Genomic DNA, 18659 nt, shown 5'->3' with positions numbered 1-18659 from the left:
CCACGTGGAACTGTCGGCCGACAGTTAATAAAATAAATATTTTAGTCTAGTATTTATTTTCTTCCATCTAGAACAATCAATGAAACGGAGTTTTTTCATAAAGAAAACTTCACAGAACTACGCATTGTATGAACCTAAATCGTATTTTTAAACAACATTTTTGTAATCGTTTTGAAATTAATCAGGGCTACGCTTTCTAAATTCTTTCCAACATGATATAGGTTCATACAATGCTTCGTTTTACCATCAAAAAACTCAATATTAGTTTTAGTTCTGTATTAAATTGATGAATAATGTGCTATATTGCACAGTCGATCAAGATTTATTATTACAATAAACATCGATAAAATGTAACAATAAAAAATATATGTATATATTTTGCAAAGTTAAAGAGTATGTATTGGAAGTGAAGAAAAGTTTCATTTTTACATTCTAAGAAAAATGACTGATGATCATCTTTATATTAATCGTTTACTTTATCCGTTACTCTAAAATAATTTCTCTTCTCGCGCATGGTGTTTCCATGACGCCACATTTTCGACGTAGAAATTCATTTTACTATTATGAAATTCATTTCAAGATCAAAGAAATCTGGATCTCTTGTTCCTAAAAGCGAACTAATTAACATTGCGCCAGAAGCAAACTGTAAGAGTTAACTACACGAATGTCGGAATTAATAAATTTTTATCATAAATCGAGGCAATTATCGTAGAAATTAATGACAATAATTTGTCTTCTTCCTTGAATGAGTAATAATTTGATTGCTTCATAAATTAACAATTATTCTGCATCGATTATCTATATCATTATAATATGTGAGAAATGCATTTTAGAGGATACAAGATTTTTTGTTACAAACTTGAACGGTTACAATATTTTTTGTTACAATATTTTAACTATTTACAATATCAAAATCTTTGCAATTAGTGTTAAATTATTTTTGATAACATTAAACGACGCAGTCAACTATAAAGACTTGGCAAACAGCTTTCTTTAGCGTTCACATAGACCATTTATTATCATTAAATAAAATACAAATGGGAAATACCACTTACCCGCTGATCACTGTATATGTCTGTGAAACTTTCTGACCTAGAAAGTTGAAATTTCGCAGCGAAGTTACCAAGTTAGGTCCCAGGTGTTCACTAAGGAACTCACTTGAAAAATTCATCCCTTAAGGGGTAAAGTAAGAGCTGCACCTTGAATAATGAAATTTCCAAATATTTGACTTCTTGAACATCGTAGCATTAACTCGACGACAATTTCTGCTTGCACACAAATACAGCTGCTTCTTATTTGTTGAAAATCGTAGCATCAACTTGACGACAATTCCTTTTTGCACACAAATATAGCTATTTTTTTATTGAACTTCGTGGCATTAACTCAACAATTTCTACTTGCACGGAAATATAGCTTTTTCTATAGTAGCTGCAAATATATTTTCAGTTCTATCAAAATTCTATTTTAATAATTTACTTTCGCGTAATTAGGGACGTTATTATTGTTTACAGCTAATTTGTGAAATCTTAATCTCAATTTTGGAGTTAATGTACTTAAATCACTTCGCCTCTGAGCTATTATTATAAACATGAGACTGCGGAATTTACAAGATGTTGGAAACTTTAATATAAATGCTCATTAATAATAATCATATCGAAACATTTAAACAGTTTGAAAATGTTTTTGATCTACTATCAAATAATTGAAATTATTCAGAAGAGAAATAAATATCTACTTCGTTCTTATTTTTTGCAATAATGAAATATGTGAAATAAGCTTTATCTTGCATAAAAATCGACGTTCCTTTTATCGCGAATAAGCGAGTATAAAAGTTGCACTAAAATGTGCTGAAGATCAGGAAAATTTTTAATAAAAAAATTTGAATTTATAATATTATTGTTATTGAATTTAAAGTATACTTAAATCTTACCAACAGTCGACAATTTAAAACTCTTAAAAAAAGCATTGAACAAATCTGGCACAGAGGACGACAAAAAACATTAAAAAACCATACAGATCCCTGCCAAGGCGAATTATTTAAATATTAATAAAAACTGGTACATTTCTGTTTCAAATAACCATTTTATCCACGATATATCTTATCATTTTTATTCACCAACAAAATTTAATTTTTATATTTAGCAAACAAAATCGTAATGACTGTTTTTGTCTCAGTTTACCCGACTAACGCTTATAAACAAAAACAGTGCCAAAAAATATATATTTACAAAACCTCGTTACCGTTGTAAATAAAAAACCATCAAGTTCATCGGGAGTCTTATTTTTTCGGTCCTGATTTCAACGATCGAATCCCATCCTCCTCCAATTCTGTAACAAATTATAGATGCAATTTCGCGAACGAGAAAAAAAAATCGGAAACGCAGCCGGCGCTGCAGTGTACGCAGCCCTTTAGAAGAGCCCGGGCAGGTTCGGTATTACACAAAGACCCGCCCTTTCCCAATTATCCCACGGACCACGCGCCACACTCCATACTTTCCGAAAGCCATTATCGCAATGCTCCAGGTCATTTGCTCGCGAAATCACTTCGAACGCTCGGCCCGCCTCTATTACGAAAATTCGGCGAACAATAATTGTAATTCGCGACCGAATGGGCTTAGCCTAAACAATTCAGGAGGTCGCAGCTTGCCAATCCGCAGATTAAGAAACGAAATTACAATCTTTCCGCTCATAGTTTATTGAAGACGAAACGGTGGTGAGCGCGCGTGCCGGTCGCGTTGGTCCGCGCCGCACCGCACCGCTCTGCTCCGCACTGCACTGCGCCGCGCCGCGCCGTCGGGAGCCTCTATCAATACATAATGTATTTGCACTTGCGTCTGCGTGTGTGCCCCGTATTTATGCACATATCGGCGGAATATGTGAATCCACAGGTACAAACGCGCATTCGCACGCACCCGAGCGTGTGCACAAACACGAGACACGGGAGGATCGCTCAGCCATAAACCATGGCGGTTTACGTTATCGTCTGGCCGGATCTACCCGTCGGCAAACTGCTGCAATTTGGCTAACGCTCCTTGCAGGCTGTGTGCTCGTGGAAATTGATAGGGCCGAAACGACGCGACGCGACGCGATGCGACGCGGACTGCACCAACCCCTACGACCTCCTCCCCATCGCCGGTTTTTGTCAATATTTCCAGAGCCCGCGCGCCGCTGTGATAAATGATGGGCCATCGGAAGATGGTCCGCGTCTTCACCGTAAACTATACTACTCGACTGGCACCCGTCCTCTGGATGCTGGGAGTTTGGTTCAGAGAGAGTGAAACCTGAAGCCGCTTCCCTCGCTCGGCACTCTTAGCCGTAGAAGTTTATCTCGATTAACGCGAAACCTGGTCGAGCGATACACTGGGGCTCTGACAATGCGACGGCTATGTCGGTGTGGCAAATATTACGCAGTGTGGTGGACGCGGTAGCGATCAAATCAGATTTCTTGAGCTTTTTTGTGTACAGTAGTGTGAGTAATGTAAATAATTATATAATAGAAGCACTGTGCTATTTGTAAAAGGGAACATTAAGTAATAGAAAAATTATGTTAGCAGGATTAATTGTGTATTATAATGTATTGGTTGTGACAATGCAACGGCTAAGTCAGTATGGCAAATGTTAAGCAGTGTGGTGGAGGAGACGTAGTAGTAGACAAATCAATTATCCGAGATTTAAAGTACGATAGTGTTAGTGGGCATCTTTGCAACACAATTGATTATATAATATAATCACTGCGTTCTTTGTAAAGCAGAGAATTAAATAATACAAAAATTATATTGGCAGGATCAGTATTAGTTGAGTATTACAATGTATCAGTTGTGCCATAAAGAATTAAATAATGTAAGTATTGTATTAGTTATAGTACAAAGGATTGAATCATACAAAAATTATATGTATTAATCGTGAAACAAAGAATTAAAATAAAACAAAGACTGTATAATTTGCAAAACAAATCAAATATTAATTTCAAAGCTCTTACTATAATGTCGTTCAATATAGTGCAATGAAGAATAAGTAATATACCATGTGACAATTGCAACGTATTGCACTGAGTCACTTACTGAGTTATTTTCATATTTCAAATTTAAATAATATTGTATCATTCTATTTTCATTATTTAAACATTGGAGAAAATAGGGTAAATAAACCTTAACATAAAAATTGATGTAAATAATTATGTTTTGAATTTGTCATAAAAAAGTAACTTTGTTTCTAATAATACAAAGCAAAATTTTCATCAGAACTAAATAAAAAGAAAATTAAAATCGCTATTTAATTATTTTGACGAAGAAGATTTTAAAGTGTTACTTTTTATAATTTGTTAATTTTATTTAGTCTTGTGGCTTATTGTGGGTGATTAAGGGGGTTTTTGATATTTAGCAACACTTTACCTTTTATCTTAATTTATATATCTAACTTAAAACATTATAAGAAATACTTCGTATATCTTCTTCTGTTCTTCTACCAACCCCTAAACAATCATTCATCATCACACATAACTTCTCATTCATACCAACATAAAAGCTACATATGCTCACACTTATTACTAACAAATAAGTATTAATCAGCATAGCCATTGACGAAACCGTACTGCGAAATCGAGTACAATTTTATAGAAAAGAATAATAATTAAGACAACTACTTAAGACAGTTAATTCCACTTTGAGTTTTGTCTACCTCTCTGAATGACCCGTTTATGTTTTATACAGCCTTCCTATATGTATAGAACATAGTTCAAATGGTATTCGATTAATTATTCGTCGATGAATGAGTAAAACAAATATACGGATGCTTCATATTTTATATAATTAAAACTGATTGTATCCTCGGAATCGGTTTTCACTTCAATGAAACGCACGAGATATTGATACGAAATTGCGATTCAATTATCTATTATCGATGTCAAATTAATTGAATATCGAATATACCGGACAATTTAAAAACACAATGAAACAAGATAAAATTATGAAATTATGAAATTGTGGAATTATAAAATTATGAAATTATAAAATTATAAAATTATAAAATTGTGAAATTGTAAAATTATAAAATTATAAAATTATAAAATTATGAAATTATGAACACGATAAAACGAGATAAAATTGTGACATTATGACATTATAAAATAATAGAATTGTAAAATTATAAAATTATAAACACAATGAAACGAAATTATGGAATTGAAATTATGGAATTACGAAATTATAAAATTATAAATTTACGAAAGTAAAAAATTGCGATATTACGAAATTACAAAATCACGATATCATTACAAAATATTATGACAAATCTAAAGTCGAAACTTCTGAATCATTAAAAATGACCACAACTCACTTCTCGAACTGTAAATAAATCGTGCATTAACACCTAAAAGGATTACATTACAGTTACGCGAGAGTAATTAATATAATTACATATAACGCGAAATATTTAACGTTCCATTTAATAGTACTATAATTATACCGCGGCGTTACCAAACGAATCTACTTAGAAATTAAAAAATTACTCGATCCCCGCGAACGAATATAATTTAAATCTGTGCCGGCGCCATCAACTGCAAAACGCTAATGTATTATCGCGATGAGTTAATTATAACAATACACATATTTTCTGCATAATTAACCGGGATTTCTGGGCGCTCTAAAATGCACGGCGGACAGTGTGACGTGGACGTTGAAACGTTTACGTGCACGAGATACGAAGCACAATGGATATAAATCTGAAAATGAGTGCCATAAAATAAGCGAATTTTCTGCTAATGCATCGTGACCACGCCGATCGATGAACGGGAACAAATTACGCGTGTCGGGAGCACGCGTTCATCTTTGTGGTGGAACGGTACGCCGATAATGTAGTTCTTCGACGGGAAGTCGCATTTTGTAACGCAATTCGACACGCGGTTAAGCAAATTCGTTAGAGCCGATAGAGACGGGGAAACATCAATGAAAAGCGCAGACAAATTCGTTTAACGATTGACAACATTATTTCACGTTCGACGCAGAGCTTGCAATGCGTGCGCGGTGGTCGTTTATAGCAGTCGCAAGCATACGAAAACTAAGTCTCCAATCAGGAAGAATAAAAGCCACGCAATTTCTCAAATTTCTCAATTTTACAGACTTATTACATCATTTAAACAATCTTCGATTTTTTATCGATTTATTTAATGTGAGTTTTCTACTTAGTTTATTTTTCTTCAATTTATATTAAAGATTAAAATAATTGCTTCAAAATAGAAAAATATAATTCTTGATAACAAAATTTCGTTTCTTGTTTTATGCTAGTTGCATAGCAAATATTTGTAGAAAGTTACAATTAAATGTTTACAATATTGGAAAATGTAAAAATGTTTATTAATTCATTCGATTTAGTCTTTTACAAAATACTGTTACAATTATGTGCATATACTTACAGTAACATGATTAGAACAGAAATGTAAAAAAATCCAACCATTATTATTATATTATACAATTACGAACTATCAAAGATCATTATTAAGAGAAAATAAAGCATTTTTTCATTGAATATTTCTTGATGAAATATTATATATATATATATAATCATTTGCATGTTAAATTGATGCAAATGTTTATATCTATCCAAGTATACAGTGGAATCATTGTTATCTTCTAAAAGCTTGTAAAACATCTTTGTATTGTTCCTTGACATGAACGCGTGAAGTTGTATTCATGATCAATTTCATAAATTTATGTACTACGCGTGTATTTTCCAGGTTTATGTAAATAAACCGACCAGTTTTAATTAAATTCAATTAAAAGCAACGCGAATACACTTCGGTGAAAATGACTCTCGGCAGCAGAACCACGCGCAAAAAACTTGTCGCGCAAGGTTCAATTTATTTTTCCTGCGGTCCAGCTAATTTGCAAGCCTCCACCCATTCTTTTCGGCCGAGTTCAACGTATCCGTCGCGAGAAATATTTCACGACTGTTGCGTCGCGAGCGACCCATGTAATTAAGTTATGACGACCCCCAGGTAGATTCTTCATAATACCGCGTCGAAGCTTTCGGGCCTTCGACAACCGATACCAGATGTGGCCATGAGCAGGGGTACGGCCAGCGACAGCTACGCTAAATACAATGAAAATCGGAGAATTCCCAGATTTCTGCTGTCCCCTCTTCTTGGCCATCTCTCTAATATTCATTGGTTTTAAGATAATTTAAGTAGCCAATGAAATACCAACTCCACCCACGCCATTTACATACGAAGGCGTAATCGGAGGATGAGAAGCGTACCTACATCACTTTCCACCTTGCACTCGGTAACTTCTCATCTAGTCCGACAAACGACATTTTGTACATAGTGTTATAGTTTGTGATAAGTTGTTCGTCTTTTTATTATTAAACCTTGTTTAAATACGGCACCTTGTTCCATCTCAGTTCACCCTCAAATCTATCCTCAACATATTAATTTATCGCGAGGTAGGCGCGTTATTCAATCGTCGTCAAATACGATCGACGCTGTAACGCACCGCGCAACAACGACTCTTGACCGATTTACCACCGGACTTTATGTCTCTATTATCGCGGCCCGCCGAACGCAGAATAGAAAGAATTAATATGACACCGTGCGCTCGTTATTTATCGCGATTTTCGTCGCGGCGCGTTCGCGCGCCATAAATAACGGCATCGAGCTCCGTTCTGTGCGAGTCCGATGTCCAAGACTGGAAAATCGTCAGTGTTCACCGATGGACCGAAACACGAGAGAAAGAGACGAGAAACTATAAACCGTTCTAACGTAAAACACGGAACAACCGGATGTCCGCCTGGAGGGTTACGCAAGGAGACCCCTGGTTTTATGATATCTGCGTGATCGATGGCGAACAAATGTCAGGACGTGACGCTTCCTCCGTTGTTCTCCCGTGACAGTCCACCGCGATTCGTCGCGTGAAAAGGAATTTCCAATGCATTCCTAGCAAAATATAATGCAGTTGGGAGCGTTCGTGTTCGGAGAGCCTGCGCGTTGCACAGTGGCCGAAAATCGTCGAAACGCAGCGAAAATTCGTTTCCCGTGGAAACAGTTTTTGCGGCGATATTGGAATACGTCGGTCGAAGACTATAACGTAACTTTGAAGCAATTGATATTCAAAACAATTAGAATATATGTTATTTAATAACTTGAAGAGAGCTAAGCGAAATCTTCCTTTTAGAATCAACCGAATACAAATGTCAAATTTCTAGTCAAGTTCTAAATTTTTTAACAAGAATTGTATTAAGCTGAAAACAATTTCAGAAAACTCATAATTATAAAATTTCATATAGTTAAAGAAATGTTAAGTAAATCTACAATTAAGTTAGAACGATATCGTTGTACTTCAATGCAACCATCGAGACTTATGGGCTTAAAGTAGCCTAAGATATTTTCGTAATCTTTATGCGAATAAAGTGAGTTACACATGTAACAATGCATGCGGATGTATCTATAAAAATTACTGTAGAGGAACCAAAGATTTGTAAAAACTGTGGTACTTAATAAGGAAAACATTTTATTACAATGTTGTTCTTATGATTATTGTTGAATTAATATTACTGTGCTTGGTTATCTTTCTAGTAATAATAAATGTATTTCTACTTTCTTTCTTACTTTCTTTTTACTTTCTAATAATGGTAGAAAATGAAGAAGATATCTTTTTATTATTGTTCCTATTGAGGTAAAATATGTTTAATTAAATTTGTATATATTCATATTTCGTATATTAATGGATTAAGCTAGAATTTGAACCTGATTAAATAGTCTCTAACAAATACGCATCAATGTATCAATACATTGCTCAAAATATCTACATTTAGCTAACAACTTGAAATCCCGACAATTTTGACAATTCTTTGCGTTTCAACACAAGGGTGTAAAAAAACATCTTTTGATCGAAATAAGTATTGTATATACAAAATGGTGGTACAAATAGTGTTAATATCATGGGAATTTTTGCATGCGCAACGAAACAACTGCAACTGAATTATTGTCGTCATAATTACAATAGTTTAAACTTAATTGCGTTCTAAAGTCAAAGTTTTACTACCACCCCCAGTCATCCTCCTCTAGACCAATCCGCCTAATCTTCTCACAACATTCATTTTAAGATTTTGCCATCCGCACGTCTCATATAAATTTCTTCGCTTGGCTTCGGCAGCACTAATTCTTTTCAGCACAGTTCTTAATGTTATGTACTACTAGCTATCGTATTTTGTACATTTAACGAATATCAATAATGTAACTATATCAATAATGGTAACTTGACGTCTAATTGACTCCGTGTCAATAATGGTGACTATTATAAATTGTCAAGTTTTATTAATCTCATCGTCAGTTCCCATGAGTTTTCAACTCTGTCTCCTTATTTTCATCAGAAATATATATATATATATATATATGTAAATAAATGTAAAATTTGTTTAATTTATATATTTGTTTATTACATCGTCTTTGCTAATTACTCTTTTAGATGATACGAAGCGAATCTCCAAGATGTAACGCAATTTTGCAAGAAGTGCACATTAAATTCGTTGTCCTTCTTTGCTTGTTTTTGGAACATACATGGCAGTTTCTTCGTTTTCGTTTGTTAGTTTCAGAAATAAGTAGTATCTTATAAGTACGATCTTTTATCCACGATTCAAACACTTTCAATAAAAAGTCATGAAATCGTAGATTCTTGTGTTCTTTATTGAAATATTGACACGTCCTGAATGCATTAAATAATGCGCAATTAGAGAGGTATATGGAAACCTTTTTTGACCATTTTATAGTTTTTCCGTATATAGGATAGTATCTCAGAAATTGGTCTGCTCGATCCACTCCCTTCATGTATTTGTTATAGTCCATTCCACTTTCTGGATTTTTTATTGCGTAATTGGTTTTTCTTTCGTATTCATCGAATTCATCGTAGTCATCCCAATTTATTTATCGTGAATAATCGTATCTTCTCTTTCGTCTGCCATAATGAAAGAGCACAAGTACTTATAAAAACAAAGAACTTGCTGACGTGTGAAACTTATTGATACTTGACACTAAACCTACCGAGCTCGAATAGGGGCTACGCGTTTTGCTTTAAAAGAATTACAAGACTGGATTTATTTAGACTTTCTGCCACTTTTATTATAATTTATGCTTCAATCGTGATAAGCGTTTAATAATTTCGTATGTAAAAGAACTTTATAATTTAAAAAATTTTATAAGAAAAAGAGTGGAATCGGTCGTTTTGGCCGACTTGGTAAGTTTAGTTGTTGAGTGTTAAGAACACCACGCCATATTGGACGGTGTTATGCGCGTTACACCACTGTGGTGTTGCCGGATGGGATAGTGTTAATTACCGCGCGATCCCAAAAGTTCCTACCAAAATGATACCTCAAAGGAAGTAGCAATCGGGCCCTTATACTGATTAATGATACTGATTATTGGCCGCGCAGCACGATAATCAGTATCGACTATCAAAAACGCTCTCGAGGCCGTCGGAAATGCTTGCTGAATGTGCAGAATGTAAGGCATCAGCTAGGTACAGTAGCGCACCGTGCTCTACCCGGAAGTTAGCTCCGGCTGGCGACGCGTGTGTGCCGGTTGGGTCTCTTCTTTTTGTATCGTTGCCCGCCTCGCAGTCTCTCTGTCACCGTGCATTCCTGCCCGTCCCACGGCGTTGCCCTTTTTTCGGTGCTTTCAAGCAATGCTCCTCCGGCGGAACGAAGTTTTCCAAGAGAACTAAAGTCATTTCGTCGGCGCAATCTAAGTTAAGTGACTTTCAAGAGCCCCGTCGGCTAAACTCGCCCACGCTGGATCGGTGCTCCCGCGACACGATCGAACCCCTTTCTCTTTTTGTCCCGCGTTTCGCGCGCGCGATCCCGAAACGCTCCATCGAAGTCGAGGGGAAAGGGGAGCTCGAGATCCGACGAGGATTACGCTCTCTGTTAGGTTGCACGGGTGCTTGGCCACCTGAGAAATCGACTCTGGAGCCACCATTCTTTGGCCACGCGGCCATCGCGCCGTCACTTCGCTCGACGATGCCACAATATCCCTTCTCCAAGCGTGCACACGGGACGAAGACTAACGGCTCGAAGCTGCGTCGTCCAATGTCTTGCGTTTTTCAACACGACAGCGTACGATTTCATAGACCGGAAACGTCCGGTGCGGTTCGATTCGGATTTTGCTGTTTGAAAAATTCATCCGGAGCAGTACTGTGGCTGTAATACTCAACTGTTATATCTATTAACACGTTCGTCGCCGCGTCACCCATATCTAGGTAACACTAATTTCTGACCAATTTTGAAAATTTATTTTTATTGCAATATGAATTCGACTATGATTTTTCGAATGCGAAAGAGTTCTAATGTCATCCCCTATGATAAATGTGAACTATTTAGTTTTATTTTAATTAATTAAATTGCTTTAATTATGTGGGGATTTTAGCGTCGGCGACGAACGCGTTAAAGCTTACATAACCACCATTAGCGATAGACGTGGAGAGCTATTTATAGTTGGGGAGAAGTTGTCAATCTCTCTCTCTCTCTCTCTCTCTCTCTTTCTCTCTCATAGTAGTTTTATAAATCATACTCGATTTAAAATTCGCTTCAAGTTGAATTATGGCGGCAATTACAGATATCTCTTACAAGCTCAGTCAATCGTGATAGTTCTTAACATTTTGTGATGCGCAAGAACGCATTTCTGCGTTGTCCCCGCCAATTTCTATAAAATAAATAAGACCGATGTCAAATTTTAACAATGTTAAATGCGCATTATCTATTTTAGTAATAGTACAATCGTATTTATTTTTATAATAATATCAGCTTAGATTACGTGTAACATTTTCGATTATAGTCTTTTGTCATTCGTGATCATTAAATCTGCGAATAACACCGTGAATAGTAGATCTTGGCCTATTTATTTATTTTTATGTTAGCTTACATTACCTGTGACAGAATTTAGGAGAGATTTATTAAGCAGTTTTAACGGTTTGGATTAATATCAGTCTTCTATTTAACAATCGCTGTTCTGTAGATAGTAAGATGTCGTATCGCTAGAATTATTTGAACCAATTTAACTCGTATGTTAAACCTCGAATGACCCTTCGAAATAGTTGCATAAAATGTTCTCATGTAGCGTTAAGTCATTTTCGTTTTATATTTAATATTATACATTGTACAAAAGTAGGTTCTCGATGAAAAATACTGCGTCTCGGTTTAAATTAGTCCCAATAGTAATGCTTTTAGAGTTAATTATTTACGAAAGTGGACATTGTATGTTCCAATACTTGTCGTACAATATTAATATAAAAATTTGATGCAAATGTTATTTGTAACTATATTTTCAATATAAAGCTTTTTAATATAAATTAAATAATATCTTTTATTTCATCAATCCATATTATTTTATTACTAACAACGTTACTATAAATTAAAGAAGAAATGACAACAGAACAGATCGCACACGTAGTCTTCAGCTTTTGCTATTACATATAAAAACATTAAATACATCTTGCTCTTTTATTTCATTTACTTTTAAATATAAACATTTGATATACCTCGTTCGATGAACGCAAAGTTGATTACGCGGTTACCGCTTCCGCAAGCCCTAGTTATGCCTAATCTATTACAATTCGATTACTAATGTCGCGATTAAAAGTCAGTTTCTTTTATTTAAACAATTTTGAAATCGCCGATGTTTCGCAAAACGTTTCTATTCATCAGCGTGATCTGGAAATAAAAGTTTGTATTCAATCTTAGTATTAAAATTGTTGAATATTGGTAATATTTATATTAAATTTTAATATCAAAATCGCAGAACATTAATAAGCTTTATATTGAAATTATAGAACATTGATAACATTTCCATAAACTTGAATACTAAAATTGCAAGTTACATATAACATTTGTATCAAATTCTTATATTAAAATTGTACAACAAGCATTGTAACATGCGACGTCCGCTTTCGTAAATAATTAACTCTAAACGCATTACTATTGCATCGTTAATAATCACAATCCAGAATCCTCGTATGCAATGCTTATAATAAAGATTAAATACAATACAATGAAACCGAATAAAATTTTAATTTAATTTTGTTACTACAGATTCGAGCATATTACAACATGATAATTAAAATTTTGCGAATAATTTAAAGGTACTCAATATTGCAAGTAATTTAAACCGAGACGCAGCATTTTCCATCGAGAACCAACTTTTATACAATGTATAATATTAAATATAAAACCAAAATGGTTGAAAGCTACATGAGAACATTTTATGCATCTATTTCGGAGAGTCATTCGAGATTTAACAGAAGAGTTAAATTGGTTGAAATTGTTAGAAATATGGTTATTTCCAGTGTTAATACTTCCTTAATCAGATATTCGCAGCTACTTTTGCTATCACAAAACTTGCGTATTCCACTCAAGTCCTGACAACTTCCTTAACCCCTTGAACTATAATAACGAGTTGGACTCGTGACGAACGTTTCGTGCACGATTCAATAAATATACCTGCCAATCATTTCTATTAAATCGAAGAAAATTTGAATCGCCTGTCATCGAAATCTGGAAATGAACGCAACATCGAGGACAATCGTGACACAAAAATCATCTCATGATATCAAGGAAATAATTACGAACGAAACAGTCGTAATCAACGTAGCTCTGAAAGACGTAACAGTGCAAAGGGTTAATCAGATATTCGTACCTACTTTTACAATCACAAAACTCGCGTATTCCACTCAAGTCCTGACAGTTCCGAAGGGCAGATCGCATCCCCTTTAATCGGATTGATCAGCGATCGGGTCGACTTGCTATCGCCGGCGAGTCCGCGCGCGACGCAGGTTGCCGTTATTAACGCAAAATCATGGAAAAACGTGTGGATATCCAACCATAAGACCCTTGACACTAGAAACGAACGATGGGGCCATTCTGAGCGTTGCGTCGCCGGGATTGGCTCGATTTTCGAAGAGTCACGAGCGGCTGCGCCCCTGTAAATACAGTTATTCCACATTTTCCTCTTGCCCGCTAGCTAAAAAACTGACGCGGCCAGGCCGTGTGGATAGACCGGCCATATACAGAGACGGATAGAGGCGAATGAATCGCGGAGCCGTAAAGTGATATCGGATGGAACGGAGACTAAGTACATACAGGTGCGTAAATGCGGCTGTGTGCAGAGCTGTTGACCTCCAAAAATGAATGGCTGCCGGTGTAAATTGGCGGGTCGGCGCTTTGTACCGAGGTTACCGGCGCGAGAAGATGGATACAATGACGTTTAGGCGGATTCAATATTTCGGCGAGGTCTTCAGGGTGGCTCAGCCCCAGAAAATCCGATGGAAAATAATTCGACGAAACGCAAGTTATTTATTACAGCAAATATGCGTGCTTCTCCGTAAACACGCACGAATTACGATAATATGAAGTGAAGAATATGCAATACGGAGAAAGTGAAGCTCGTCTCGATTTTTTTATTGAAAAATATTAATCTTTGCAAACTCAATAGTTTATTATGTAGCTACAGGAAATCGATAAACTTTCGTTGGGAATATGTTCATGTTAGATTAACTGAGAAATCAAATAAAAAAAGAAAACAAATGTTAGAAATGCTCGATAAAGTGTGTGCAACAATTAGAAAAACACCTTGTATATAACGTACTGCTGAGAACTTTTTGTAGCGTTTGACTATGATTTTGAATTGTAAATAATTGTTTATTGCTTACGTTATTTGATAGAGTTTAATTTGTGTGGCATTGATTTCTCTATTGATAGACAAAAAATTACAACAAAATTAAAGGAAAGAATCTTCAACCATGTAGTTTTGTTTATGCGTAAGATTTTAGTGTGTATAATCTTTTAATAAACCATTTGTTTTAATGAACGTTATCTTACGCGAAGACACATATTTGTGCAAAATAAATTCCTATTATAATTGTGATAAGTCGAGAATAACGATGTCTCTATATTCTGTCGTCTTTACAATTTTGCGTTTCACCTACTCATTCGTTATAAGTAAATAAAATGCGCATTCTGTTTATTACAAATGGCGTTGACTAGTTCGCCAAAATGCATTACAAAATACATAATTTCCTTTGAAATTGTCAAAAATTCAAAAAACACGAAAGTCTTACGGGATGAAAGATCATTTATAGAACAATTTATAGTCACGCTTTTTCTGATGATTTAACATTCAGACTAAACATCACAGTTTGAACAATAAAATTTGAGAGCAAAGACACTTTTACATACAAAAATGTTGGTCACCGAATGTCATTCAATCTCCTTTTGAAATCATTTAAATGTTATAGTGTCTGAAGTCATTGAATTCGTCTTGACGTGCAGCATAGTGCTGCACAATAAAACAATTTAATGTGAAAAAAATAACTATGGCTTTTAATGATTCAAAAAAATTAAGGGAAGAAAGAAACATAAATCATATTTTCATAATATTTAATATTTTTCATAATATCATCATAATATTTTGATATTCTTAGCTTTGAACTGAACAAAGTTGTTCCAATACATTTTTTTTTATCAGAAAAAATAACGAGGATAATTCAATGTGAAAAATATTATTAACATATTTCGAATTTGTGTTTTTCCTTCTGTGATTGTTTCCAGCAAAATTTAAACGAAACTCTCACTTTATTGAAATACATTTGATCGAGCTGTACGTTGTTCATTTTATTCAACGAGTTGTTACTGTTTTCCATTGCGTTTATACATGCAAACATCATTTACACGAACTCCATATAAATTTGAAGAAACTGAAATGAAATGGAATTTTATTTCCATCGTGGAGGGCTTCAACTAATTAAAATTATGACGAACGTGTACTTACATTTTAATTAAATTTTTCATTTTATTATTATTTGGAAACTATTGTTACGCCGTGTACACATTAAATTTTGTAATGTAATTATAATGTAACTGTCAAATTGATTACAGACATGAGAAAGCTATCCGTTTAATGATTATATTAACAGATGTGGAAATTACAAAATAATAGTTCGAATTTAACTTTTTTCGTATTATTAATTTTATCATTAACTTAATGAAAGTAGCAAAAGAAAATTATTACTATTAATTTAGTGTTACGCTATGGAAATTCAGAAAACTGTGAAACTAACAATTTTTCGAAAGATTAAATAATTATTTATAAATATATTTCTAAATATAAATATTTTCAAGTAAATATTTCATGCATTAATTTATAAAACCACATTACTTTATTGTTAATAATGTCATCGCGATACTTATTTTGGACGAGAATATGAATTTCAGTAGAAATGCGAGTAACAGGCCAGACCAAACATGTAACTTTAAAATATTTAATCTTTTAGCTTATACTGAAGTGTACTTGATAATTATATACTTGACATTTACTACTTATAGAAGTATTCTTCATAATTTATATTCTATTACAGGTCTTTAATTTATTTTTTGATTATTATATTCACTATTATGCAAGTCTGTTTGCTATGCCCATTTCGATTGAAATACAATAATTTTAAATATTTTTACAATAAATTCAAATATATTTTATAAACAACATCCAATACATTTATATTTATCCAATATAGAAATTGCCTGCATTATTTACAAGATAAAGAAACTATATAAACACTTACTTCTATCTTTAATTATCTTGTTGAATTCAAAATATTGCAAAAATTTTTTTAATGTTCTAAATGGTTCTATTGTTTTATGGTTTATCTGCTGATAATTGACATAAATACATAACATTCGCAGTTTAGTTATTATACAATCAAAGTTTCATTTGATTTTTTTTAAGCGTGCCCATCATTGATAATTCAATTTCCATAAACTAAGTCGAATAATAATAAATCGACTTAATTTTAATCGATTGTATAAAAAAAAAAACATTGAACATCTGTATATAATTTTTCTTTTCCCGTAACTAATTAAACATTGTCTCCGTCACCCACGTGCTTTTCAAATCGTCATTAAATCTCGACACTAAAAATTCCAATAACAATTCCTGTGAATTCTTTCCAACAAATTTTTCAAAGCTACAAAATACACATTCCAGATCTATTGAAATTAACTGCCGATCCCATATCGTTTCCATACCATCCTAACTACCTTTTCTCATTCTCTCCAGCAAAAACATCGTCGCTGAAACAAATAACTCTCTCCGATCGAATTATGTCAAACACAGACACAAACTCGGCACATTTTACAGGCCGCTTGAAAATCGCCAGGTAAAAAAATTCGCACGAAAACGAGAACGTCCATCGTACCCGGGTCGTCTCATATGCTCCATGAAATTTTCAACCGTATTACTTGCTCCCGCAGGCGCGCTGAAACGAGCCACAGCACGCTGTAAACAATGGTTAAAAAGTAACCGAAAACTCACCGAGTAGCTTCATGACCTGGGACTTGCTGATAAAGATGTTCAAATATCCATCGCTGCAGCCGACGAGCACCAGCAGGATGAAGAACTTGCACCGCAGCAAATTATGGTATCCAACATCCCGCCGCATTGTCTCACAAAATAACATCACGCACCGGTGTAATCATGCGCGCAAAACGCACCACTTGCCCTCCGTTTTTCTTCCCCTAGCGCCAGGGGGATGAGCCGGCTCCGGCGAACCTGCTCACTTTTCTTTTACGCGCGAAAGCATCGTTTGCCACGCTTCGTTCGCATAATTCGCGCGAACAAACAGAAAATAACCGAGCCGCAAATTACGACCGAAGCGTTCCCTCAGATTACAGACTGTTCCTCTGTTGCAAAAGTTGCTTAAAAACGTTCGAAATTGCTGCGAGCTCGTTTGCGGCTTTGGATCGAAGCTAGAGGGTTGACGTTGCGTGAGAAAACGGTGTGGAAAGCATCAATTCGAAATGGTCCATGATTCGATGGTGTTGCGGATCCGCGCGGTCACATGGCGGCGTGAGCAACGTGAGACGCAGTGAGACCTCGGGACGCTACGAATATCACCCCGTCGACGTCGGCGTCGGGACGCAACTGACGGCCGACGCTCTCGGACACGAAACCCGACGTGATTCGCGCCTGCGCCCTCTCCGAGGGGTGCGACGCTGAATACGAAAACGGCTGACGAATCAGTAGGTAAAACACGGCCTGCGTACGCATTGCAAATCATAGTAAGTGTAAGTCACACCTCTGAATCGCTGCCGAACTTCGCAGCAAAACATCGGATCTCCCGCGACTCCGATCTCTCTCTTTCTCTCTCTCTCCCTCTCTCTCTCTGTCTGTCTGTCTCTCTCTCTCTCTCTCTCTCTCTCATCCTTAAGTGGCGAATGCTGGGCCCGAATGGACCCGGCTGCAGCATAGATCATGTTCAGTTCGTGATGAAAACATGACCCTGTGCAATTCTGTTGATTTTTATGAATACAGTCAAATAGCGATAGTTTTCGTGTTAGAGCGAAGAGCAAAATCAAATCAACACTTTGGAAACGGTATAACTTTTTTTAAAACCATATGACTTAAGTTTTTCTGTAAATGTTGACAGAACCCTAGTTCACGGTACAGTGACTGAAATATATTCTTGAAATTTTATTGTTACTTGAATAAAAAAAAGTGTATAAATGTCATCTTTACACTTCTTTTTTTTACCTAAGTCGAACAATTTTTGCATTGTTTTCTAATCACAATAAACCAACGTAATTTTTATCTCAACTTCTTTTAGAAGAAGAAGAAAATATTAATTGTT

The 18659-nt window shown here is 35.1% G+C and overlaps 1 protein-coding gene across 1 annotated transcript in view; it reads right to left on the bottom strand.

The window, feature by feature from the left end:
• The window catches only part of LOC144478920 (tyrosine-protein kinase Dnt), a 218485-nt gene extending 200996 nt beyond the window's left edge, over positions 1 to 17489 (bottom strand). The window contains exon 1 of the mRNA XM_078197296.1: positions 17345 to 17489. Within this exon, the coding sequence (XP_078053422.1) occupies positions 17345 to 17489 (145 nt within the window). The remainder of the gene's footprint in view (positions 1 to 17344) is intronic.
• Between the last annotated feature and the right edge of the window lie 1170 nt (positions 17490 to 18659).

This window comes from Augochlora pura, chromosome 3 (genome assembly GCF_028453695.1).
Source record: "Augochlora pura isolate Apur16 chromosome 3, APUR_v2.2.1, whole genome shotgun sequence".
Classification (NCBI taxonomy): domain Eukaryota; kingdom Metazoa; phylum Arthropoda; class Insecta; order Hymenoptera; family Halictidae; genus Augochlora; species Augochlora pura.
This window is presented reverse-complemented; position numbering and strand designations above follow the sequence as displayed.